This window comes from Malus sylvestris, chromosome 12 (assembly GCF_916048215.2).
Source record: "Malus sylvestris chromosome 12, drMalSylv7.2, whole genome shotgun sequence".
Classification (NCBI taxonomy): domain Eukaryota; kingdom Viridiplantae; phylum Streptophyta; class Magnoliopsida; order Rosales; family Rosaceae; genus Malus; species Malus sylvestris.
The window spans coordinates 23,013,424-23,040,835 of record NC_062271.1 but is presented as its reverse complement, the minus strand read 5'-3'; the positions used below and the strand labels follow the sequence as shown (position 1 = coordinate 23,040,835).

The 27,412-nt window shown below is 38.3% G+C and overlaps 1 protein-coding gene across 4 annotated transcripts; it reads left to right on the top strand.

Moving 5' to 3' along the window:
* The first annotated feature begins 18,176 nt into the window (after nucleotides 1-18,176).
* Nucleotides 18,177-20,214, top strand: LOC126593392 (uncharacterized). Of its 4 annotated transcripts, none has more exons than XM_050259448.1 (4): nucleotides 18,177-18,458; nucleotides 19,378-19,441; nucleotides 19,597-19,641; nucleotides 19,967-20,214. In XM_050259448.1, exons 1-4 carry the CDS (start codon nucleotides 18,426-18,428, stop codon nucleotides 20,137-20,139), a joined length of 315 nt encoding a protein of 104 aa, XP_050115405.1. In that variant the 5' UTR covers nucleotides 18,177-18,425; the 3' UTR covers nucleotides 20,140-20,214. The 4 variants fall into 4 exon arrangements, with proteins under 4 accessions (XP_050115405.1, XP_050115406.1, XP_050115403.1 ...); XM_050259449.1 differs by having other exon boundaries at nucleotides 19,378-19,509; XM_050259446.1 differs by having other exon boundaries at nucleotides 19,597-20,214.
* Nucleotides 20,215-27,412: the final 7,198 nt, after the last annotated feature.

The window sequence follows — 27,412 nt, the reverse complement described above, 5'->3', positions numbered from 1 at the left end:
TGGACAACGGATTCTCTTTTGTTACCAGTCCTCGGACTTTTCTTCCTACCTTATCTGGTGAAGTTAAAGGAGAGGAACTATCTTGGCCACTTCCTTCCAAAAGTGATACTTTTTTATGTGGACAGCCTTTACCATTAAATGTGGACAACTGTTGTAGAAATGGATGTCCACTAAAATAATGGGCAAGTTGCCCTTCCACTATTTAGCATGTGATTTACTTGTATAAAAACAAGCCTTATGAAACACAACAAAGGGATAGATAGATGTGATGAGTTCACGGGAAAGAAAGAGAGGAAGGAAGGAAGAGGAAGAGAGAGAAGGAAGAGGAAGATGAGAGGAGATAATAGAGAGAGTTATTTTTGTACTCCTATTATTTCAAATTATAATGAAAGCACCGATGCTGGCCCGAGGACGTACTCCAGTCACACTGACTGTAGAGGAACCTCGTAAATTTTGTGTCTTGTTTCATTTATTCCACTGCACCCACAGTCGATTTTACAACACGTTATCAGCACGAGAAGCTCTCATGTCAGTGGAAAGCACAACGCCACAAATCCTGTTCACCTCCTTCAGCTGGAATCTCACAGATAAGAAACAATTTTCATTTCATCTTCAAATCTCGGTACACTTGATTTACTTGAAGCAACTATATATATTGTTGTATGACTGTATATCATCCTTTGCAGAAGCAAAAGAGTACATACTCAAAATTCGTAAAGAATTTGACAGCCATGTAAACAGCCTCTGAACTCCAACTTGCGGACCTCGGATTAAAATACTTTCTTCTTGAAAGTTGTTCGTCCACTCAGTATCTACAACATATCAAAATTTTAGAAAACTTTAACGGTGCGATCGTTGCAGATGTCTGAAATACTAAACCAGTTTCCAATTTCCGCAGAAAACTGGACAGCCACCTTATGAGTACCATAACTCTATTTCTGTAGCTCAAATCGAAATTTTTTCTTCACGAAAGTTGTTTGGTATCCTCTTATCCATATCATACTAAATTTTGAACTAAATCTAACGGTTTGATCTTCTCATAAGTTGCAGACACTCTTGACTCCAAAACTTATGGGAACCGTTTCGACTTTTTCGAAACTCACTGGAGGAGGAACACCAATTGGAACTTATTGTTACTTTTACTTCCTGAGTAACTAAAAGGACTTGTTGTTATGAAATTAAAACATTAATAAAATAAGGACAATTTGGATGGGTGCCCCGACAGAAGTGAAGGGAAGAAATAATAAAAAATAATAATAAAGTTGATAGTGGGAAGTTGATGAGACCATCACCATTATGAAAAGAAATAATAAAATTATATATTTATTTATGTGCATGGTGTTGGTTTAAAGCCCATGTCACAAGTTCTATTTATTTAAAGCAATTTATTTATAGTGGGTAGAATTATTACCCTTTGCTTTAAAGCTTTGATATTTATGTGAATGGTGCTGAATCAAAGCCCTTGTCACAAGCTTTATTTACTTTAAAGCAATTTATTTACCATGGACGGTTTTACCGCCTATTGCTTTAAGTTTTGATGGTGCTGAATTAAAGCCCTTGTCACAAACTTTATTTACTTAAATGCAATTTATTCATTATGGCTGGAATTACCGTCTATTGCTTTAATTTATTTATTGTACTTATCTTTTGTTACAATGAGTATATATAGGATCTAAAGTTCATTGATCAGATCAGAACCTGCAGTTTCTTGATCCTCATCATATAAAAATGATTGGACCTGAAGTTCCATCACGCAAAAAGATCAGGTATGAAGTCCCTTGATCCTGAAGATCAAGACATGAAGTTCCTAGATGAGTACCGTAAGTTTGAAGTGCCGCAGTGCCTTAACTTAATTGTAATAAAAGCCATAAGAGTCTCAGTTTACAGACTATTAAATAAGGACCAGAAGTTCCTTATGTCCATACTCAAAATGGTTTAGCAGAAGCCTTTATTAAGCGAATGAAATTGATTTCCCGCGCTCTGCTCATGAAAACGAAATTGCCAATTTTCTACATGGGAACATGTAAACTTTACATGATGCATTATTAATTCGGTTGAGACATGTTACCAACCATCAATACTTCTTAGTACAACTCATGTTTGGGAACCAGCCAAGCATTATACATCTACGAGTTTTTGGTTGTGTTATCTATGTGCCTATTACACTGCCACAACGTACTGAAATGAGACATCATCGCTGATTGGGTATTGATGTTGAACACTATCTATCATTCAATATTTGGAACCCTTGACTGGGGATATGTCTACCGCATGATTTACGGACTATGATTTTGATAAGACAGTTTTCCCGCCATTAGGGGAAGAAAATAACATCGTTCCAGAAGAACGATGAGAAAATATCATTCCAGAAGAATGATGAGAAACGACCGTTCCAGAAGAACGAAGATAATTTGTCTTATTCACGAAACAAACAATGAGAAAATGAAATTGAAATAATTGAATGATGCAACGAAAGTGATGAAATCACATATACTTACTGCAAATGTGCCTATAAGAATTGATGTCCCTGTTGGACAAAATAATGAGACAGTAAATTATTTATCTATTGCATGCCTGAAGCGTGGCAGATTTTTAGACTCAAAAGGTTCAGTTATTCGAAAGAAGAATAATATGGCACTACTGAACTATTGCATTCCCGAAGCATAACTGTTGCATGCCAGAAGCATGACAGTCGCCGCATGGATACACGTCCCAGATAGGACAATCCACAGACATAGGAATATTGATGTCTCATGCATGTAGCATGATAGACGTATAGGTTCCAAAGACTCAACTCCCGGAAGTGGAGATTAAAATCCAAGCTCTATAATGCTCAAGAGGAGGTTATGATCCACATTCTCTAAATTATGACTATCCTGGAAGAGATAGCGTCATGCCCTTGAAGAGGCAATGGATATCCAAAGAAATGAAAAGTTTTTATGCATGCGCGTGCACATGAGAATATGGGATCACGGATTGATGATAACCAATGGTAATTTTGGTTTTTACAAGTAGCTACTAAATTCATCAATGAGCTGTGTTAATATTGAGTCACGTTCTTTTGTTCGTCGACAAAAGAAAAATTATTGGCCAAAAAATGGAGAAAGGCAATTCCATTACAATTTTGTAAGAACGTGGGCAAATGAACCTATATATATTTGAATACAATACAAATAGCCAAAAGATGTTGAACCAAGGAGGTTACATATCGGCATTTGTAATACACTCACATAATATGACACAAGGTTACTAATTGAAACCTGAAATTATACTCTTGTAAACGAGTTCATATAAATGGAGAATTATATACAAAGGGTTGTGAGTCGCCCACATCATATCTCCATAAGTAAATCCCTCAAGTATACATGGGAGCAAATTGCTCTGTATAAATTCCAAAGGAAAATGTGTCATGAAGTGTAGAAAATCCTTGAAGGATTCAAATTGCTTGAAGTAAGCCCCTGAAGGGTAAAGCATAAAATATATACTCAATATCAATGGATGATATAAATTGCCTTAGTGAGTACTATCATTATGATATTGTTGCAACATACTAAAATCTCTTGCAAGAGTCAATGACATTAAATTAGAACTCTTGAAGAGTTGATGATATTAAATTGGGACTCCTGAAGAGTCTAGAAAAATTATAAAGTGTTGAAGGAATTATTGTCTCGAGCTGTAGATTGAACAATTTACCAACACGAATCTTATCCATGATATTTATGATATTAAAAGAACCATATGGATTGAAGATTATGAGTTGAATACTCATATGATGAAGACACTAAGAATAATCATTTATCTTCGTGAGGGTAAAGATAAATTAATATTTGGTCCAGAAGTACCACATCTTAGTGAAGTATATGCTTTATTGTATTTGGCACAATACATTGAATGAAATAAAGCTTATTTATTAATATCTCCAAGAAATTACAGATATATACATACACATGAGCTAAAACAAACAAACAGGATGGAGCCTTCACAAAGGTTGCTCATGTGAAGCCTCAGTACTCGGAAGTACCCCAGAAGGGGGAGGCACTGGAGATTGATCATGTGGCACCCCAGTACTTAGCAAAACACCAGAAGGGGAAGGCATCAGTTGCTTTCGGAATCTAGCAACGAACCTCTGGTGATCACTTTGAATCCGACTTTCGGATTCCTGCAGTTGGACGAGATTTCTTTTCATGCTCGTAGAGTAACTATTTGCAAGCACGTGTAACACCCTATTCTCGTGCTTGAGCCCTCTGATATCTTGTTTAAGACTTGCCACTTCCGCCATCAATGATTCAACTTGGCGAGTTTGAGCAAGTAGGCGTTGGCCCATATTGGACACAGAGCCAGCACACTGAACACTGAGAGCCAAGGAGTCTTGAACGGCCGACTCTTCAGACCGTTCTGAAAGGATCTTGTTATCCCTTGGAGTGAGAAGATTCCTAGCTACCACAGTAGCGGTTATGTTATTCTTCATCATAGAGTCCCCAACCGTAAGAGGACCATTAGAAGATAAGAAGGACGGGCGCCATATATTATCCTGACGCTGCTCGTCTGTATCACTCCTAAGACTCAAATCTAAGCAAATGTTAGATGGGCAAGTCATTTTTCAGAAATGATGAAGGAAAAACAGAGGTCAAATAAAATTTCAGAAGTGCAAGAAGGTGGAAATTTCTCAAGCATCAACTTTCTGAGCATACTCTTGAACGCAATTGATGTCTCTATAAAAGAAGAGGCAACAGAGCCGCTTGTTCAAAGATCGAAGAGGCACCGCTCTCCGAATTTCAAAAGCCAGATTTTTCTGAATAAAGTTCGTTGGCATTTTTCAAACGTAATCTCAGCTTTTTCAGATGTCGCGTGCAATTTTGTCAAAGATCTCTGACAAAGTTGAAAACGCGTAAATCTTACTGTTCTATTTACACCACAGTTGCTGACAAGAGTAAAAGCACAGCACCACCACTTGCTATTGAGAAATCTCTATATATGTCGACCTCTGTTCTCCATAACAAGGCAGACCCGCAACACTGCAAGAATACCTAACTCTTCCTCATCTCCGAGAATGCATCTTCAACATAGCATCTCGAAATACTCAGTTTTCTTCCTCTTCGAGAATACCTCTTCAAACATGTCACACCAGAGCAAGATTATCACATATCTTCAGAGACCAGAGCAAGATTATCTCATATCATGCAATCTCCCTGTCCTTTCCTTTGTCCTTGTTCTTGCCTGCAAAGACAAGGATCAAGAAAGCAATATGTCGGAACCTCCACTCAAACTCCCGGTAAGGAACCGACTGCCTGGAACCTTTCCTGATTGCTTACCTAGTATTGCTCTCGAGTAGTCATCTTCAACGGTTGGAGCTGGGTCTTCAGTCACCAAGAAGTGATGAACCATCCAAATGCAAGGGTTTGCATTCCACTTCTGCACCAGGGGACAAATCCTACAAGAGAAGATGCCACATATGCATGGGGGAAAAGCAGTGAAAATACTACTTAAGCAAGGGGAGCAAGTAAGGAAAGTGAAAATGATACATTGAAGCATGTGGAGACAAGCGCAACAAACGCGTGCTGATTCATCCCTGACAAAACTGAAGATCACTTGCCACATGAAGCTCCTCATGGTCCAATTTCATTCAAGATCAAGCCTCGAAGGTCCTTGAAGAAATCACAAGTCCGATTCAAGATCAAGTGTTCACTACTCTTGAATCAAATTCCGCTCCAGATAAAAGGAGTAAATTCAGACCTTTGGATGCTAGTCTAGCAGAAAGTCCTACAACCCAGTTCAAGAAAAAGCCTGTGGAAAGTTAACAACAAGTAAAGCAACTCTTTTAGCAACTCTTCTTACTAAGAGACTAAAGCAGAACGATCAACGATCAACCTAAATGATTTGAAATCTGGGGGAGATACTCATCAGGGGGAGCATTCAAAACAAATCAAGATTTTAACGAGTCAATCGAAGACTTGTGGCCATCCAAGGGGGAGTGTTGTAGAAATGGATGTCCACTAAAATAATGGGCAAGTTGCCCTTCCACTATTTAGCATGTGATTTACTTGTATAAAAACAAGCCTTATGAAACACAACAAAGGGATAGATAGATGTGATGAGTTCACGGGAAAGAAAGAGAGGAAGGAAGGAAGAGGAAGAGAGAGAAGGAAGAGGAAGAGAGAGAATAGAGGAAGATGAGAGGAGATAATAGAGAGAGTTATCCTTGTACTCCTATTATTTCAAATTATAATGAAAGCACCGATGCTGCCCCGAGGACGTACTCCAGTCACACTGACTGTAGAGGAACCTCGTAAATTTTGTGTCTTGTTTCATTTATTCCACTGCACCCACAGTCGATTTTACAACAACAACAACTTTCTTGGAAACTTGAATTCAGCAACAGTGCTTTTGCCGACACCCTGGGAAAGGGATCCTCTCCAATCATTTCCATCAAATTCTTCTGAGTCATAAATCAAGATCTTTGAAATTTTATCAAACAATTAATGTTATTATAATTTTTAAAGAAACTTTGTTTTCAATCGTTGGATCAAATTTTAATGGTCCAGATTAATGATACAGTTAGATTTGATGGAAGGTAGCTAGAGATGATCCCTTTCCGACACACTGCACCCGAAATCAGCTGCAACCAAAAAGCAGTTTTGAGAAAGGCATTGACCAAGTAGAAATATGAAATCAAAAGTTGAGTGACTGGAAGTTGAATAGCTTACCGGAGGTCCAGTCACCAGCAAACACTTTCCGGGACCGACCATCTCTCGCTTCTCCTCCGCCTCCCTCTTCCACTGTCGTTCGTTTTTACCCTCGCTCGATCATCCAACACGACTAACAGAATCCGCGGTTGTTATCTTCACTGCTTTATGCTAGGCATGCTGGATATAAGGCCCGACCCGCCCATATCAGCCCAAAAAACTTGAACTTCTGTGTGGTAATTTTAATTTTTAACCCTATAGTAGCCGTAATAATTTGATATTAAAACAAACTGACACCGTCAATAATCTGGAGTATTAAATCATTTCATTTCTTTTAGGTGCTTTAATTTTGTTAAAAAGGCATGAGATCTGTTTTTTATGTTTCAAAAACACTTTTTAAAGTCGTCATTAGAAAATAGAAAATTTTCTGTAATTAAAAAGGACGAAAATAGAGAGTCTAAATATATTTTTGCTTCTTGCAGATAATTTTTTTTTGTTTTAAATATTTTATCTTCTTATGATTTACAACAAATCGTAATTATAAATTATATATATGCTAAAAGAGAAGAAAACTTGAAACACTGTTCATTCGCTAGTGTTCTTCCGTTTTTGCCTTTTCTTTGTTTCTGTGTACACTGTTTATTCTACAGTGTACTCCCGCTTTTGCCCTACTTCTTTCTTTCATTCCATTTCGGTCAGTCCACTAAAGAAGGACTGAAAAAGCCGGGCATTTCCATTTGCTTCATGTTCGGGCAGGAAATCAGGTGTGGTGGATGTTCTTGGCTTGAGCACATAGCTCTCCCGTGGGGTTGGCACTTGGGTTGCTTGTCGGGCTCCTGCTTGTTAAAAGGCTGCACCAGGAGCTTATAGTTAGTCCTGAAAGGTGCCTTTGTGGACCCTTAGGTATAGGCCTTGAGGCTCACAATCATAACCAACTATATGCGGAGGCGTACCACTGCCATCTCCGTATGGCAGATGTAGAACAAGTTTGACTAGGCAGATTACTTGCGCCCCAAGTTACTCTGACTTCTTGTTTATCAAAGGATTGTAGTAGATGGGTTAAGTCTACATTAAGTTCTTTTCTATGCCTTGGGATCAAGAACTTTTATCTATCTTGTACGCTTTGAAGGATGTTGTTTCAGATCTAGTTATTTCATCAGTTATAGTCCACTTTTATGTTTTTTGATAATGGAAACCTTTACACAAACCACATATGGGATTTGATGGTACTTTACATCAATAAGTAGTTAGAAACAACTTGCATATATGCTGAGAAATACATTACAAGGCTAGATCTACTAAATAAAAGACGGAATAAAGAGAGTCGGACAAGATTTAACCTTGTCGGGCAAGGTTGAATCTTGTGCAACTTCTTCTCTTTATGGTTACAAAGGCTTAGGGATTAAAAAGGGAATAAAGGCAAACAGATTTACATGGGAGGATCGATACTACGGCATTTGAGGAAGGGTAGCAGAGCTTTTACACAGATATAAGACATTCTGTACTAAGGGATCTAAGGTTAAGTAAAGTAGCAGAGTCTGGACAAGGCGCATATTCTGGGGATTGGCTTGATTGAGAAACAAGTTGTATGTTTGTTTGATTGGTTGAGTGTCCTTATCTCTGGGCCCTCTTTCTCCTTTTATAGACAAATTGGCCCGACTGTTTGCGGTTTGTTCTTGCCCGAAAGCTACTGGAGGGTAGTGAACTGCTGGTTATTTACTTGGATTGCCACTGTAAAGTGCTTTCTGGCTGATAGCTAGCCGGTCTCCATCAATTGTCATATCTGATCATAGGCATGTAACCTGTGTATTTATAGGAAGCCGCCGTTTTGTTTTTGGGAGAATTGGTCTTGGGTTTCGGGCAAACTTATTTCCTCTTCTTTATGGGATTTTCTCACCTTACGTCTAAAGTCCAAATATTAGCCCAAACAGTGCCCCTTCAATCGTTGTTAGGCCTGCAGTCCGAGGTGCTAATAATGATTGAACAGCCGTTTTTCACCTTCTCACACTTGCCTTGGAACTTGCACTACTCAGAAGCAACTATTGGTTAGTCGTGACCCTTGAACTAACCCACGAATTTCAATCGTCACCTGATCTTTCTATAAAATCCTGCCTATTCCCAACTTGCAATCTTAACTTGCTCGAATATATTCTCAGATTACCAAAGCTTTTCTAGAATTTCTTGGATTCTTCAAACATCCCAACTCCTTCTTTTTCTTTATAAAAAACTATATCTGAGGATATCCAGAACCTCATATGTAGGGTTTAGTGACAAGATTTCCACCATGCTTCACCTTTTCAAGGGCTCTTATTGCCTTCATTGTCTTTGGGCAGGTATCATCCCAAATTTCTCATTATAAGGAAAAGAAAGGATCTCTTGGGACCTGTATGGATTTCTTAGGTTTTGATTAGTGTCGAGGACGATATATATGAAGAGCGATCACTTCCCCTAACATCTTCAATCAGACGCTTCGCACTCGGCTCACATTCCAAAAAGCCCACAACCTTGCAGGCTAGTCGAGTAATCATGATTGGATCGATGGACTTCACATGGGCAGAAGTCTTTAAACTCAGACTTTGTCGCACCTTCTGCTTTCTTGATCACTTCATCATCATAGGTGTATGTACCAGAGCCAACTATCACAGCTTCATCGGCCAAGAATCTTGATCAGGTTCACGGATGGTTGCGTATAAGACTTGAAGAAGCTGAGGCATTTTTAACCAATAATAACAGTGTTTAGGAAAAGTTTGAGCATAATGTAGATTTTTCCTTTAAGATTAGTCGCCTTCATTAGGGATGTAAGACTATTGGGCCAAATATGCCTATCTTCAACATTTGATGAAATGAAAATGGCCTTGCTAATCTCTTCCAATTTTGCATTCCTTCTGTCTTTAAACTATGATTAATATGCTAGATAACTTCAGACCACTTATCACGTTTAACTTTCTTCAATGTAACAATCTCTGACATCCTATAACGTTAGGTGGTACTTCTTAAAAAACTTAGCATTGATTGGGTTTTTCTGCAACCTCCCATCCAAATCTGCTAAATAAAATCCTCCCTTATCTAAAACTCGATTAATAACGAAAGGAGGCTCCCAAGTTGGGCTCCATTTTCCAAAGCCCTTAACTTGAGCTCCTAAGGGCAGAATTGTCTTCCAGACTAGTTCCCCTTCCTTGAAGGTTTTTTGTTTTACTTTCTTATTGTATGCCTATGCGACAACTCTCTTTCCTTCCTAAATTTTGTTCAGAGCTTCAATTCGGGCTATATCAAGATCCTCAATTTCTTGGCACATAGCCTGAATGTATTCTTCACTATGTAACCCGAACTGATTTTGAATTCTGACCGAACTTACATTAATCTCCATAGGGAGTATAGCATCTTGCCCGAAAATTAAAGCAAAAAGACTTGTCCCTGTTGCTGCCCTTTTAGAAGTCATGTATGCCCACAAAGTATCCCCCAATCTTTCGTGCCATTTTTCTGGATTTTCGGCCACTATTCTCTTAATAATATTCACCAAGATCTTGTTGCTAGCTTCTGCTTGTTCGTTTGACTGGGGGTAATAAGGGCTAGACTGGATCATCTTTATGTTGAACTTGCGGTTGAACTCTTCCACTTCTTTCGAAATAAAAGATGGTCCGCGGTTTGTGACAATTGTCTCGGGCACCCTAAATCTGTGCAAGATCTTAGTTTCAATGAATTTCGTGACCACAGATGAAGTAATAGTCTTGACCACTGATGCTTCTACCTACTTAGTGAAGTAATCCGTGGCCACAATTATGAAAGTATGTCCTTTGCTAGAGGCTGGGTAAATTTGTCCAATGAAGTCCATTGCCCATCCCCTGAAAGGCCAAGGTTTAACCATAGGGTTCAACGGTATTGAGGGCACATGCTGGAGAGACCCATATCTTTGGCATTCTTCACACCCTCGGGCGTAAGCTTTGCAGTCTCGTTCTATTTCGGGCCAGAAGTAACCGTACCTTCTAAGTAGCCATCTCATCTTGGTCCACAGCTGGTGAGCTCCATATATCCTTTCGTGCACTTCGGCCATTACCCTCATTGATTCTTCTATGCCCAAGCACTTCAACATTAACCCATCTAGTGTTTTTCTTAACAGGTTTTCTCCCCACAAAACGTACTTGGTTGCATGCTGCCTATCCCTCCTACTCGTAGGAAAAGAGGGATCCTTTAAGTATCGAAGAACGGGTGTTCTCCAATCTTTGATCTCCACTTCTTCAGTCATTACATCCAGGCTGAATCCTCGCTTCAAGATGGAAGGGAGGTTTATTATTTGGACTTCTATGTCTCCTCTAAACTTCTTTTCTTGCATTGTACTCCAGAGGCTAATTGTGCCATTTCGTTTGCAACTGCATTTGCTTCTCTAGGGATGTAGCTGGTCGATATCTTTATGCCCCAGTAACTTAATAATTGAGTAGCTGCCGAGTAATAACCAGCCATGACGGTGTGTCTACATTTGTATTCTCCATTCAAACCAACTATGAATCGCTAAATACCTCGACTTCACTTGCCGCCAACTCTATTAAAATATCTAGGCCGATTATCAGTGCCTCATATTCTTCCCGATTATTGGTAGTCTCTTGATAATCCAGAAGGAAAGAATAACAATGATGGTTTCCACTAGGATCGATGATGACGACTCCAGCCCCAGCAGCATTTTGAGTGCAAGACCCATCAAAATACAACTTATATGAAGTAATCCAGAGGCTGGATATTCTATTTACTTCTTGTTGGATCCATTCTTCTCTGCCCAAGAGGCCTTCAGTTGGTGGGATCCAACGGTTAGCTTCCTCCAAAGTTCCGGGGATGTTGACAATTTCCCCTTGAGTTTCCTGGTGCACTGCCAAGAAGTCTGCAATCACCTACCCTTTAACTGCCCTTTGAGGACCATATTGAAAGCTGTATTCTGATAGCGCCATAATCCATTTCCCAATCCTTCCAGTCAGCATCGGTTTTGACAGCATGTATTTGATTACATCAGTCTTAGCAATGATGTGGATGTGGCAAGGCAACATGTAATGCCTTAGCTTGCAGGCAGTGAAATACAAAGCTAAACATAATTTCTCCACCGGGATATATCTTGTCTCTACCTCAGTCAGAATTTTGCTGAGATAGTATATGGCTTGTTCTTTTCCACCTTCATTATTCTGAGCTAGCAAGCTTCCAATTGATTTCTTCGAGGCAGAAATATAAAGTTTCAACTTGTGGTGGCATAAGTACTAGTGGAAAGGCTACGTAAGCTTTTATATTGTCAAAAGCCTCCTAATGTTGTGGGTCCCACTTAAATTCTTCTTTGTCTTTTAGCCTTAGTAGAGGGGTTAGCGGCTGCATCTTGCCCGCTAAATTAGCAATGAATCTCCTCAAGAAGTTGATCTTTCCTAGCAGCCTTTAAAGTTGTACTTTGTTGGTGGGGAAAGGCGATTTCATTATTGCCCGAGCTTTTTTTTTGTCAACCTCTACGCCTCTTTGATGAACAAGGAATCCCAAAAAGTTGCTCGATCTTACTCCAAACACACATTTCTTTGGATTCATTTTTAATTTATGGATCCTCATTCTTGTCAAGGCCTGTCTAAGGTCCACCAAGTGCTACTCTTCAGTTTTAGATTTTACCACGATGTCATCAATATATACTTCTATGCTATGGCCAATTAAATCATGAAAAATGGCGTTCATTGCTCTCTGGTAGGTTGCCCCAGCATTCTTGAGTCTAAATGGCATCACCAAATACTTATATGCCCCGACATGGCCTGGGCACCTAAAGTTGTTTTATGTATATCTTCTTTAGCCATTTTTATTTGATTGTACCCTGCGTTACCATCCATAAAGGATAGAACTTTGTGTTTAGTAACTGCATCTATAGATAAGTCTGCCATGGGCATGGGTATTCATTTTTAGGTATGGCTTCATTAATGTTTTCATAGTCAACGCAACATCTAACTGCTTTAGTTACAGCTTTTAAAACAGGTACAATGTTGGCCAACCACTCAACATACTTAGCGAGCCTAATAAATCCAGCTTTCACCAGCCTTTCGATCTCTTCCTTGACATTTTCTTCAATTTCTTTTGACATCCTCCGTGGTGGTTGCTTGACAGGTTTAAACCCCTCATTAATAGGCATTGGGTGTTCTACTAAGGTTAGGTTTAAACCTGGCATCTCGGTGTAGTGCCAAGCAAAACAGTCTTTGAATTCATGCAAAAGGACAATAATCCTCGTCCAGTCTCCGACCTCCAACAAACCACTGATCTGTATCGGTCTCGGGTCTTCCTTAGTTCCTAAATCGATGGTCTCCAAGGGGTCTTGTACTTCTGGAGCTGGCTTATCTGGTTCTACACACAAAAACTCAACCAGTTCTGGATTATCGGGCAAGTCCTCCGGTCCATCCAAATCATATATACATTCAGCCATTCGGATGACTGCTTCTAATTCTTCTGCAAAGGATTCCTTTTTACTTTCTTGGCTGCTTGAAGTTTCTCCACTCCAGTTTTCTTCTTCCCTAGCTGAGTTCTCCTTTTTTTTTTGTCTATTCTCTCTCCCATATACTAACAGTCTTTTTATTAAGGACCTAACCGCTATTACCTGGTCCTTCCTTTTTTGTTCTGACATTAATGTTGTTGGGGGTTCGGGACAAGATAGGGTCAATCTCATTCCTCTCTTGTAAGAGATAAACCTTGTTCCAAAAGCTTTTGGGCCATCACCTTAGTAGGGTGGCCGTTCTTGTCAGCTCCAGAACATTGAAGAATCCAACGTTGGGATTATAGAAGTTGGCTTCTGCGACGTTGGCGGTAGGTAAGAATGGCCGTGATTCGGCCTCTACCATTTTCCAAAAACCAGGTCATGTTTCCCCTTCTTCATGGTAGACAGCCACTTGTTGGTGTAAGGTAGATGGCACAGAGAGACTGATGAATCCAATCCCTGCCCAGTAAGGCCCCATAAGTGGAAGTACTATCTACGACAAAGAAAGCCAACATAATCTGCTTTGATCCTAAATCAACCTCTAATGGCATTATGCCATGAGTCCTGGTGATAGCTCTTGAGAAACTAGACACTGTAAGTTTTGTAGGGATGAAATCTTCCTCGCTTCTGCACATTCTCTTCATCTGTTTGTATGGTAGTACATTGACCATAACCCTTCCATCTATCAAGACCCTCTTGAAAGATATTCCTTCTAGATAAGCACTCATGTATATGGGTTTGAGATGGTTGGCCAGAGCCAAATTTGGGCGAACAAAGACCATTTTGTCTAAGTATATTCTCTTGGGCCTCTTTCCTGACTGCTCGGGCAACTCCGTCTGGCTGAACTCCCAATGTTTTGGCTCTTCAATACTAACATGTGCCATCATGGGTTCTGTTGCAAAGTAATCACCTTCCATTGCGGAAGGCTGATCATGCTCAGCACAAAACATATGGCTGACAACATATACGCCATATTTATGTGGAAATTACTAGGTCCGGGTAAGTCTCTATCCTTGGCTCCAATGCTGTTCATGAATTCATCTATCCAAGCCTGTGCTTATTCAGGCAACATTAACTTAGGTAGTTCTTCCTCTCTGGTGATGCCAAAGTTTGGTATCTGTTTTGGAACCTCACAAACAGTGTCCATTAACCATGACGCGGGCAGCCCCCTTTCAGGTGAGATGGTTCCAAAACAGATTGGCTCTGGGCTCCATCCTGGGGTAGGTATCATTGTTACGTCTTCTCTGGCTCTCCTCAAGATTCTGTATTTTCCCGGATGAGGGTTTGGTGGCATGTGATCTCCTCCCCTTCGTTTTTACTATTTGTTTTTCCCACTTCTTTCTTACTCTTCCAATGTGGTTGATTTCTTTCCTCATAAGGAGTATCTTCAAACTTTACATTTCTTGAATTTTCTGAGATGGTGGGGGCTTTCAATGAGTTCAAGTGAGCTTTATATTGCATTTGAACCTTCTTAATCATAGATGCTCCCATTTCTTTAACAGACTTCTCATATTTTCCAACTATAAACCATATTCGTCCAAGTTGGGCAAGGTTTTTCCTTGTTCCCTGGTCAACTGCTTTTCCTTTTTTTCTAACATCTCCTCCATCATAGTTTGGCTGGGGTGGTCCCACCTTTTTCCATCTTGGTATCTTGGCATCCTTGCCTTCCACCTCTTCCGAAGCTTCATAGTTCCTGAACACTTCTAATAAGTTTTTAGACTGAGAATCCCCCCTAACCTTTGGAAGACGTTCCGAGATGTCTCATTCTTGTTTATCTGCATAATGCGTCTTCCCTGCTACTCATTTTCTTTCTTCTTGATCAACTCTTGATCAAGGATGGCTCTTGCCGTTGGTACCTCCAATTCACACTTGCATCGACATTGATTATAATGGCTCCAGGCTTTTCAGGCAACTTGATAGCTCCCTATGTTGGTCTGTCGATTAGTTTCCTTTTCGTCTTTACTTCCCACGTGGCTTTTCCTTTCCTTTTTTCTGCCCACATCAGGTTGATCATATTTACTGGGATTTGCAGGGGGAAGTGATATTAGCCTGCAGCTCTCTCAGTAACCACCTTGTCTCTGACTTGCATTGCCCCCTGCCATCTGACAACAAGGATTCAGGCAACTCCGGCTCCCTTTTTAACAATGACTGACTAGCATTAGCCTTCTTTTTATCCTTCTTTTCCTCCGATAAAGGAAACACTGGCTCCTCTACAGGACTGGTTTCACCCATCTTTTCTTTAGCATCTTCGTTCTCTGGTGCAGAATATTCTAGATCTAGCCTTCCTTGTGGATTTTTCGTTAGGGAACAGAGTTTGCTTATATTTTCTCTTGACTCCCTCTACTCTATATTTCTCAAGATAGCCATCACTACAGGGAAAGTGAGTATTAGGGGCGTTATATTAGATGCGAAAATAAAAATTTGCCTCTAATAGTATTCATTAGGGGCAAAAACATGCAATTGTCACTGTTAATTTAATAGAGACAAATAATAATTCGCCTCTATTAATTTTATTACTTTTAGGGGCGGAAAAAACTGCTTTTACTTTATTTAGCTATTAGAGGCGAATAAATTAGCTCCTAATTCAATTAATAATAATTTAAATTTAATTATTTTTTTCATTAGGGGCGGATGTTTGGACTTATTTATTTAAATTTTTTTTCCTATTTAAAGCGGATATATTTAATTACAAATTAATATTTACAAAGAATAAAAATAAAAGGATATTATTATTTACTAGGAAAAAAAATCATCAATTATCTAAACCCTAATCCAATACAAACCCACTTCCCCTCATTTTTCTAGTTTCCCTTCTTCACTGCCGCACAACTATCCATCAGTTTTCCTTTTTTCCTTCATTTTTCTTCCCATCTTTTCTCTTGTGCAGATCACAATCCATCCTCTCTTTCTTTCTTTCTTAATAATCTTTTGTTGTCTATTACTCCTTTGCTACTCCGGGAGGACCGAAAGAAAGGTTTGTCACTGAGAAGGTAAAACTCGTTTTATTTGGTTTGATTGAAGTTTCTTTTTCCATCTTGAATTGTTTTGCAGGTGCACTTCATTAGATTTTGAATAATTTAGAGTGGAAGAGAATTTCATGAATAGATTGGAATAGAAATATCATTTGATTGATAGTGAGAAAGAGATTCTCAAGAACCTTCAATTTTAGAGGTAATTGCCTTGTGTTAATCTTTGTTTATCGGTTTTCTTATACGTTTAATTGATTGAAATTCAGGTTTTATTTTTCTTGTTTGTTTGCACAAATTACTTTACTTTGTAATTTGGCTTCATTATGTTTTCTTTTTTCCTTTTATATAGACTCATGCGCTGCTGCAACATAAGAAGATGCATTTAGAGATCTGGCCTACAAAGCTTGAGACTGAAAGAAAGGAGAAGATTGAAGGAAGAAAATGTTTTTTCTTGTAATTTTTTTTAAAATTATTCTATTGTTTTGAGATCTGGAAAGATGAAGATGAACCATGCTGGGTTTTGAATATTTTGAATGATTCAAAACCAATAACTGACGTTAGGTGGATTAATGCATTTATTATCTTGTGGTTTTTTTTTTTAATATAAATGAAAGTAATATGAGCGGATGTATTTATTTGCTCAATTTTTTTTTATATATAATTAAAAGTATTAGGGGCGGATGTTTCTACTTGTAATTATGTGTATTCATAAAACCTGCCAACGTGGAAACAAAAACAATAGGGGCGGATATTTGACCTTTTTTGCATCTAATAACAATAGCAACGGCATTTTTAGGGGCGAATCTACTTTCCACCACTCTTTGTTATTAGGGGCAATTTTTCTATATATTTGCCCCTATTGGTGGTTTTTAGAGGCAAATATTTTTGCCTATACTAATTCGATTTCTTGTAGTGCATCATGGTGGCATGTAGGTCTTCATTTGTAACTTTTCCCTCTGATTTCTCAAAAGGAGTCGGGCTTCTTGTCAGGACAGGTTCCCGCAAGTCTTCAGGGAGATTCGTCATGTTGGATCTTGGTGTGTATTGGGGTGTTCTTTGTTTTGCCCCCCAGCTGAAGGTTTGTTCTCTCTTTCGTCTTCTTGGAATACACGATTTGGAGATCCTACAGGGCGTGTCAAAAACTATGTTCGGGCAGGAAATCAGGTGTGGTGGATGTTCCTAGCTCGAGCACACAGCTCTCCCGCGAGATTGGCACTTGATTTGCTTGTCGGGCTCCTGCTTGTTAAAAGGCTGCACCATGAGTCTATAGTTAGTCTTAAAAGGTGCCTTTGTGGGGCCTTAGGTATAGGCCTTGAGGCTCACAATCAGAACCAACTATATGCGGAGGCGTGCCACTGCCATCTCCGTATGGCAGATGTAGAACAAGTTTGATTAGGCAGATTACTTGCGCCCCAAGTTACTCTGACTTTTTGTTTATCAAAGGATTGTAGTAGATGAGTTAAGTCTATATTAAGTTCTTTTCTATGCCTTGAGATCAATGACTTTTATCTATCTTGTATGCTTTGAAGGATAGAGTTTCATATCTAGTTAGTTCATCAGTTATAGTCCACTTTTATGTTTTCTGATAGTGGAAACCTTTACACAAACCAGATCTGGGATTTGATGGAACTTTACATCAATAAGTAGCCAGAAATAACTTGCATATATACTGAGAAATACATTACAAGGCTAGATCTACTAAATAAAAAACTGAATAAAGAGAGTCGGGCAAGATTTAACTTGTCGGGCAAGGTTGAATCTTGTGCAGCTTCTTCTCTTTATGGTTACAAAGGCTTAGGGATTAAAAGTCGGGCAAGATTTAACCTGTCGGGCAAGGTTGAATCTTGCTTTATTTTTGGAATTGGTGTTTAAATTTGATATTTTTTTTGCAGCTGTTGGACAGAAGTTGCATGAAAAGTTCTCTTCTGGGAGTTTTGGAGGAGTTGGGGAAGAAGAACAAAGTCTTCAGCAGCTGAGATTCAAAGCTGCTTCGCTTTCTTTCTCAAGTGTTTCATCAAGGAAGAAGATGGTCAGTGAGTTCTTGATTTAATCATCAATTATAGTATTATGGTCTAAATTCTTTCTTATTAAATTCAGCTGGTATTTTACCCATATTAAGATCTGTATGTGCATCATTCGTTTATAAGGTCTCTAATCCCAAAGTCTTTTTTGTCAAATCCTTTCAGTAAATTAGCATGTCAAATCACGTTTGTTGATCTTTTTTCAAAAGCATATTCATTGAGTACACTACCTACATAATACAGGCTTATATAATACAAGCTTAGGAAGATATCCGTTTTTATGTTTGGGAATGAGCTTCCTGCCAAAACAGAGGTAATTGTCTTATATCTTCTTCTCTCTTTGTGTTTATATTTATTTTTCCTGAGTTGTGTTTGAATATGACAGACAAAAACTACAAAGGCAGCTAAGAATATTCAGCGATCCATTAGTGGTTGAAGAATTAATTGGCCGTATATCTTGGATTTGTAGCGTTTTCGTTTCGCAAACATGTGAGACTTTATGCATTATGTATATCTGTGTAATTTTATATCCCTTATATATTTATGGTACAAAATATTAGTTCACTTACAATTTAATTCTATTCATAGTTGTCGTGTATTTTCAGAGTAAACGGTTAATATTGAAGTCTATTGATACTGCAATTTAATTCTATTCAATAACACTTTTAGTTATTTCTGCTCAAATTTTGGTATCTGGAAATGCTTTTAGCCTTGCCGAAGCATTCCCAGACACACTCCTTAAGTTGTTCAATCATTTGTTTTGTTCAACATGGCACGTTACTCTTTAATATTTATGTGTATTTGTTATACATTGAATCAATTGATTAGGATGAGAACTTCAGTTTTGAGTTTTGTTCTACAAGGACCCTGGTTAATCATTTATATATGTGTGTGAATTTTGCAGTGAAATTAAGGAGAGGATTAAGAAGACCCAAGTAAAGAAGAGGCGTGGTTTTGCAATCTATGACTGCAGCTGTGACAAAGCTTTTCATAGTGGTCAGGACGGTAAAGGTTTAAAAATGTCTAATTTTATTCACATGTGTATTCTTTTTCATGTGGGTAAGCAAATGTACATGCTAGGCATGGTGTGTGTGTGTGTGTGTGTGTTTCTTCTTTGCTTTACTTTTATTTTTATTGAGATTTGGTCAGTATTAAATTGAAATTGATATTTTAGACTTTACTCATTTTCGTAACCTAACATGTGAAGGGTTAATTCTATTTTTAGGTTGAAGGAAAATACGGTGTATAATATTGGGAGTGCTTTCGATTCTACTCTCATCTCTAATATGAATATAGGTTACAACCTTGCCCTGTGTAATCCAGAAGCTAAATCACACCCTCTTAATCTGAACTTCATCGTACATGTACTCTCTTTCCCTCTTAATTGCGTCTTAGGGATTCTCTGTTTTGGTTTTTATCATCCAATTTGTTTAATTTATTGTTAATTTCAGGGTACTACCAGTTTTGTGCTGACTCTGATTCCACACTTCAGAAAGGTATGCCTCTAATTTATGATAAATTTTGCCAAATTGCTTCTCTTGATTTGGAAGGGTATGACTCCATTTACTTTGTTTTCCAAAGCCATCTTAGCATCTGCATCCCCAATTGTAGAACAAAAGCTAATCTAATTGCTAATCTTAGCATTTGCATCACCAATTCACCATTATCTTTTGATTTTCAATGCCTTTATCGAATAGAGGGCAACTACACAGTTTTATATCTGCGATATACAAATATCAGCGCTGATTTCTTTTGTTTACTAAATACATGCATAATCTGTCGTTCGTTTGAACTTTGATTTATGTCAAACTTATAATACAGATACTGGGACGTTGTTTGGAACAAAGTTGGAGGTGACGCTGTGGTGGAAAAGTAAGTCCTCTTACTTTCCTCTCTACCTAGCACACTACATAATCTTTCCAACTTTGACTAGAATTATTTCCACAACTCATTTACAGGCTACAAGGATTGAATATAGAGTAATGGTTCAATAATGGTTTTAGAATGGTAAATGATTGCAGAAGCAACATGGAATTCAATAGTTGATATTTTGGCTATAATTACTTTTTGACACTTATGTATTCAAAAAATAGCATCCTATTAAATATAAATTAAAATTGAACACAAACAGTATCTGACAAAAACTGACCGCACGATGTACGATGAACGGACACGATTCACGGATTCCCAAGATCCTCACAAACAGGATCTTGATTCAAACATGCCAAATGAGGCATGGCCCCCATCCAATCAAATATTGCCATCGTACATATATATCGTGAGTCTGCTTGACTGTGACGATGGGCATAATGAAATTCCCTATAGTTTCTCCGGGTCCGGAATGGGTGAATAACCATGGTTTGTCATCAATTGGTTGTCCCCTATTTTTAGTGTACAAATAAAAAATTAAAAAAAAAGAAAAAAAAACTAACGAAAAATCTAAAAAAACTTTAGTTTCAATGAAAAATGACAAATAAAGGTATAGTAAATAGTATTAGAGAAAGGTAAAAATATGATTTTTTATTAAAAATGAACAGAAGTGTTTCATTAAAACTCCCATAAATAAAACCTTAAATTCCACATAGCGATGAGTTTTGGGAACGTTATTTGATGAATTTTATTTCTTTTATTTATTTATTTATTGGAGAATGTTATTTGTTGATGTTATGTGTTTTTGTAACGTTATGACACGATACGTTGCAAAATCGACCATTCCCTTGTTGAGCCAAAAAAAAAAAAGTGAAAAAATATAATTGTCATGCATGCCGGATTACGAAGAAGCCAAAAAAAAAAAACTATATCTGCTCATAGACTTGACTAAAAAGTCAAAAGTAGCAGCCATATTAGAAAAATGGTGCAGCCATTTCTAAGGATAGCATGCTATGTAAAAACCTTTAATCATGAAAGGAAGCTGGGTTTGTTTTTAATCCTACTTCAATACCTGCAGATCTCGCTAATTGAGGATAATCCATAGGAAACTCACTGTCAGGACGAGATCGATATAAATATGGGAAATGCTCCCATAACCAGCCAACAATATAGTGAATCGGCATGGAAATATATGTGAATCCTGGTCTTCTCGGACAAGAAACAATCTCCCCAAGGCCATGATAAATATAGCCAAGAACAGTCGGTGCAAGAGAGACTTTAGAACCCTGTGCCATCGAACAAGCCATGAGAAAAGTCTCGGGTCTCACTCTGCCGCCCTTTAATGGCAAAACAACTCTACAAAGCCAGAACACCAAAAAAGCAGCCAAGGCTCGTTCTTTTGTAACTTCCAACATGATTTTTTGGGCCTTAAGGATCTTTTGCTCATTCAGGGACATCCGTTGATTTTTCTCACCATAACCCGCATAAATTATTTTTCCTCGATAAAAATGGTCCAACCATTAAAGATCGTACCCAGTGCACAAGGCAATACCCTCTCAGCCAAATAGAGAGCAAAATGGCAAGGGCTGCATCCACAGAGAGCTCCCTTGCCGATCTATTGTAATCCGTACATTCATACAGTGAATCAGAATAAACATTAGTGTGGACGTAGCCCAAACATTGGGGTGAATCACGATACATCTTTGTGTTCTTGTGCGTTTGTGTGATTCACGGCCGGATTTATTTTGGTCTAAGATCCTCCGGATTTTGTGCATCAACATTTGGTGTCGTCTGTGGGAAACGACATGAAAAGCTATGTCAGTTCTCTTTCATTTTTTCATCTCACCACCGTAAAACCTCACCACAATATCCACCGTGAATCTGCAGAAACCCAAGAACTAAACACCTGCAGAGTCACTGCAAAACCCTTCTCCTTCTCGCATTTGATTTCTAGCCCAACTTGCTGACAAATCGTACGAACCAAAACAATCCACGTGGCTCCAAATTCACCATCTTCTCGGAAGCCCACCCACACAAAACACCAACTAAACCAGAAAGATCTGCTTATCTCCCACTCATTTCTGATTCAATTATTCATCTGCATTGGATCCTGGCTCTTCCGTCTCCCCCTCCACCGTGATTACACCGTCCACGCCACCATCGAGGATCTCATGGACGAGGGCGAAACGAAGCATCTAGAAGCGTTAGTAGAGGGAGCAGAGTCGCGCCTCCGTCTCTTCCAGATCGATCTCCTCGATTACAACTCCATACTTGCCGCCGTCAATGGCTGCTCCGGCGTCTTCCACCTCGCCTCTCCATGCATCGTCGTCTTCGTCATCGTCCTTCTACGATGTGGTCAACATATTGTTCTCCTCTCTTGGTCCGCCTAGGATGGAACAAGCAGGAGCTCTCTCTGTCTCATCTGACAGACGAGACAATGCAGCAGCAACCCACAGTTCTCGACGAAAGGTATAGTCTTCAATGAGGGAACTGTAACCAGTGGCGGATCCAGGAATCTTACCCCAAGGGGTCGCAGTGTAAAAGTTCAATAAGGATAGCGCGCGTAGCGCGAAATTTTTTTTTAACAGAAACGGCATGCATATCGTCATTTCATTGGGATAGTGCGACTAGCTACTCCAAAATCCTTGTTCAAAGGTCCTGAACGTACAAAAAAAATATCTAAGAAGTCTAAAATTTAGAAACACATTAAGCATATATGCCATATAACTTAAGATATTTTGAATAATTATATCTAATTTTTCAAAAATAAAAAAAAAAATAAAAATCTCATGTAATGAATTGGATGGTTTCATAATAAAAAAACTAGAAAGCAATGCCAGACATCCCCAAACTACGTACATTGCTATCATCAAAGAAATCCCCTAACCAAACACACGTGGCTTAACGCGCTTAACGTGCTGTCAAGTTATATGGGTGGCTTACATTTGTAAATGTCTGGCATTGCTTTGATGATAGCAATGCAAACACCTCCAACGGTCAGAAAAGCATTGCAAACACCTTCCATCACTCACATTAGCAAGAGACTCACAAACAGAGACCATATTTTATTCTTTTTTATTCTTTGCTTTTCCCCATCTTGAATATAAAAATTTAAACCTAGGTATTGACAGCCCATTTTTCCTTTTTGAAAACGTCAACTTAATGCTAGCTATCCAAATGTGATTGGACAAAATTATAAAATAAATTTTATGGGAAAGTTTGAGATGGTCACGTGAGAAGGAAAGGATGAGAGAGAAACTCATCTTCTTCCTCCTTTCGTCGCAAGAACAGAACCTGAAAAACTTAGAAATTCCAGAACACTGCACTCGTTTTGCCCAGGTTGCTTTTAAAAAAAAACAGGCGCGCAGCGCCTTCTCCTTCGTCTTCGTTTTGCCCAGCCGCCGAGGAGCCTTTCGTCGAACAGTTGGTGTGCAGCCAAGGGGTCGCACCAGTCAGCTCCAAGGGGTCGTTCCACCATCTCCAAGGGGTCTCTAAGGTAGTTTCCATGGCTTCCAAGGGGTCGTGTGACCCCATTGACCCCACTGTGGATCCGCCTCTGACTGTAACTGACGCCTACGCGTCCACGACGATGGTTAAGGCGAAAGCCGATGAGACGAGTGAAGCTCAAGTCAATGACATCAAGACTTGGGAGGGCAGCAAGCAAGTCGTCTTCCTCCTCTAAATGTCATGATTGGCACCATCGTAATTGTTTCAAACTTGGCCTCCACCCGGAAACACCAGAATCTGCAGTAGCAGCCTCGGAGCTGAAGGATGAGCTGGTCTCGGACTGTTACCCGAATCTTCCAGCCTCCTCTCTCTCTGAGACATGGTGTCCTCCTCCTCATCGTTGGCTGAGCACTCCTTGGATTCGTCCTCATCGTTTTCGTCTGCATCTTGCCGCATACATCATCTCCGCCACTGAGCTCAAGCTCCAGATTGACACCACAGACCTCCACCAACTTCTAAAAAAGGATGAAACTTTCATCACGAAGGTGGAGTGCATGTTCCCCCATGCCCATTTTCTGAAAAAGCCACAGGAAAAGCAACGAAGAAGATAAATGTTCTTCAAATTCATTAATTGTTTTACTATTTAATATTTCATTATTATTTTGTGGTGGTCCTATTACTGGAAACCACACCATCACATCATCACAGCATTATTGGAATGGACCTGAATTGTCTGCCCTTCCACTTCCGGTGCCCTTTCATGCCTTCCTGTTTGTGTGATCACAGTTAAGCCATGTCAATATTTTATATTATTATTCATTTTTTCTTATTATCTATATAAAAAAATAATATAAAATGTTAACGTGACTTAACCGTGACCACACAAAACAAGAAAGCACAGAAGGACACCAGAAATGGAAGGACAGACAATCTTTGTCCTACTGGAATTCCAGTGACAGCGTTTGCTTTACAATGAGCATATTCTTTTACAGTGTGCATACGGTTTACAGCATTTGCTTGTCTGCATTACAATACTTGTTTATTCTTTAATATTTTATTAGTATGTTTGTTACATGAGTGCGGCACTCACAAAACTTTCACTAATATATATACGGTTTACAGCATTTGCTTGTCTGCATTACAATACTTGTTTATTCTTTAATATTTTATTAGTATGTTTGTTACATGAGTGCGGCACTCACAAAACTTTCACTAATATATATATATATATATATATACATATATTGGTTGTGTGCCCCATTGTCATTATAATAAAGTTACATGATTACTCTTATGTGCTTATTATGTCTGGTCACATTACCTTAGATTCTTACTTTTACTATGTTATTATTATTATTGTTTGTGATGTTTATCATTACTTTGATCACTATAAGACCACTACCATAAAACGTGGCAAAGTCTGTACACCCACTACACCATTTACATTATATAATTATGAGAACTTTAATGAAAAGAGTTTGGACTAAGTTATTTTAACAAAAAATCATGCTATAAACTTTATTTAATGAAAAATCTTTAAATTTTAATAAAAAGGATAAAAAAATTTAATTTTTAACGAAAAGAACACAATTTAAAAAAAAAAAACCAAAGAAAAAAACTTGACGCGTGCGCAGTACATGTACACTGTTTATGAAACTAAACACTGTTTATAAAACTGAACACTATTTAAGAAACTGGACTATTTATGAAACTGAACGGTACTATACTATTTATTGGTTCAATTTCATAAATAGTGTCTAGTTTTTTGTCCACTTTCATAAAATGATGTCCAGTTCTTGATCATATTTCATAAATAATGCATAGTTATTGGGTCCAGTTTCATAAATAATGTATAGTAATTGGTAACATTTCATTAATAGTGTCTCTTTCTTGGTCTGGTTTCATAAATAGTGTCTAGTTATTGGTCCACTTTCATAAATAGTGCATTTTTTGTTGTTGTCATAATTCATAAATATTGTCTAGTTCTTACTCCAGTTTTATAAATAATGTATAGTCTGGTGTTCAAATTATGCCTAATTCTTGTTTTCGTTTCATAAATAGTGTTTACTTATTGATCCAGTTTCATAAATGATGTCTATTTATTGGTTTAATTTCATTAATAGTGTCTACTTATTGGTGAAGTTTTATAAATAGTGTTTAATTCTCAGTAATTATATTTAAAAAGTTGTTTTCAATTACCAAATTAAAATTTCCTCACTTTTTTCATATACCTACAATAATAAATGTAGCTTTCCATCCAATTTCTTGAGCTTAGGTGTCATCTTCGAGAAATTTTTCCTTGTGCCCGTAACACAAATGATATACCACATGTTATTATATAAGTGTGGTGGAAAATTTTATTTTTTATGTTATTAATTTTTTAACACAAGATTCTCACAACTTGTATGGAGTGTACCATCCCGTGTTCTGTGCACATTGAAAAGTTTCTCATCATCATGAATACTATTAGAAAACAACACCACAAAATAAAACAGGAGAATGTAATTCAATTCGAAGTTTTTTTTTTTATTCTATGCAAAAAAAAAAAAAAAAAAACTATTAATGTAGCTGAATGATGGGACAAAAGGTAGGAGAAAAAAAGTGGATTGGGTTTGTTATGTTTTTTTTTTTTTTTTTAGTCTTTTGTCTATATTATTAAAATAAAGTTAGTTGATGGTTTTTTATTAAAATGTAAAGATTTGAAGCCATTTTCATTAGTTTTCCTTATAATTATTTTATCACCTCATCTGACCAAATTGGATATCAACAACTTGAGTGAAAATAATATAGATATATATATATATATATATATATATATTTATATTTATATTATTCATTACCTAGTGACATATATGTAAACCAAATACATGTGCAATATTTATTCATTGCCTAGTGATATTGTGACTGCCCTTAAACTATGTCACTTATACAACATGTGATTTACCACACGACTGAATAAATTATTTATTTATAGAAGGCACATAGTACAATATTTTGCCTTGATAAACTTTGTCAATTTGATTTATTCATTATACGGTCATACTTATACTATCATTTATTATAAAGAATTATTGAGCAACTAGATCCACTGATCAACATTGTTGCTGATTAAAGAAGTCTACCAACTTATAGACTGATGAGCCACATGCTCATGGTGACAAAGATTCAGTCCGAACGGTGATCTCTTGTCTAACTGGACACCCACTTGCTCGGACACTCGCTTATTTGGACACCTATGTGCATGGACCCAACTCAAAGACCCTACAGATAGCCTCGACTTGATGACCCTACGTAAGGCCCCGACTCAAAGACTCGACTTGCAGACCTGATCCGCGAATCTGACACATAGACCCAATATGTGAACCCGACAAGCGGACCCGAATCATGTCAAGAATCAACTCATACTGAGTGCATGTTGACATAAAGTACATACTTGCAATGAGGAACACCATGAGCTGAGCCGCCTCGCAGCGAGCATACCCTCTAGCCGAGCAGCCTCACAACGAGCATCGCATTCGACCGAGCAACCGCCTCGTCGCAAGCATAGCCTCTAGCCAAGCAGCCTCGCAATGAGCATCACCTCCAGCCGAGCAGTCTCGCAACGTGTGATACCTCTAGCCTAGTATTGCTTTATGTTGAGCATTGCCTTGTGTTGAGTACTGGTTCAGGACAATATCTAGTCACTTCGGCCCACACATGGACTAGATTTGAAGTCTCTAGCCAAAAGACTTTCTTGATTGAAGACTTAGGGGACTCCTGTTGGTACCATATATTGGGCCTCATCCCTAGGCCCATGATTTATGTAAAAGGGGAGGGAACCCTTACTTTATAAAGGGGAGCCTCGCATTCACTAAGATGAGGGATCCAGAGAGTCTCACATCCCTCACAACAATATAGGGCAATACCCTCTCAGCCAAACAAAGAGCAAAATGGCAAGGGCTGCTTCCACAG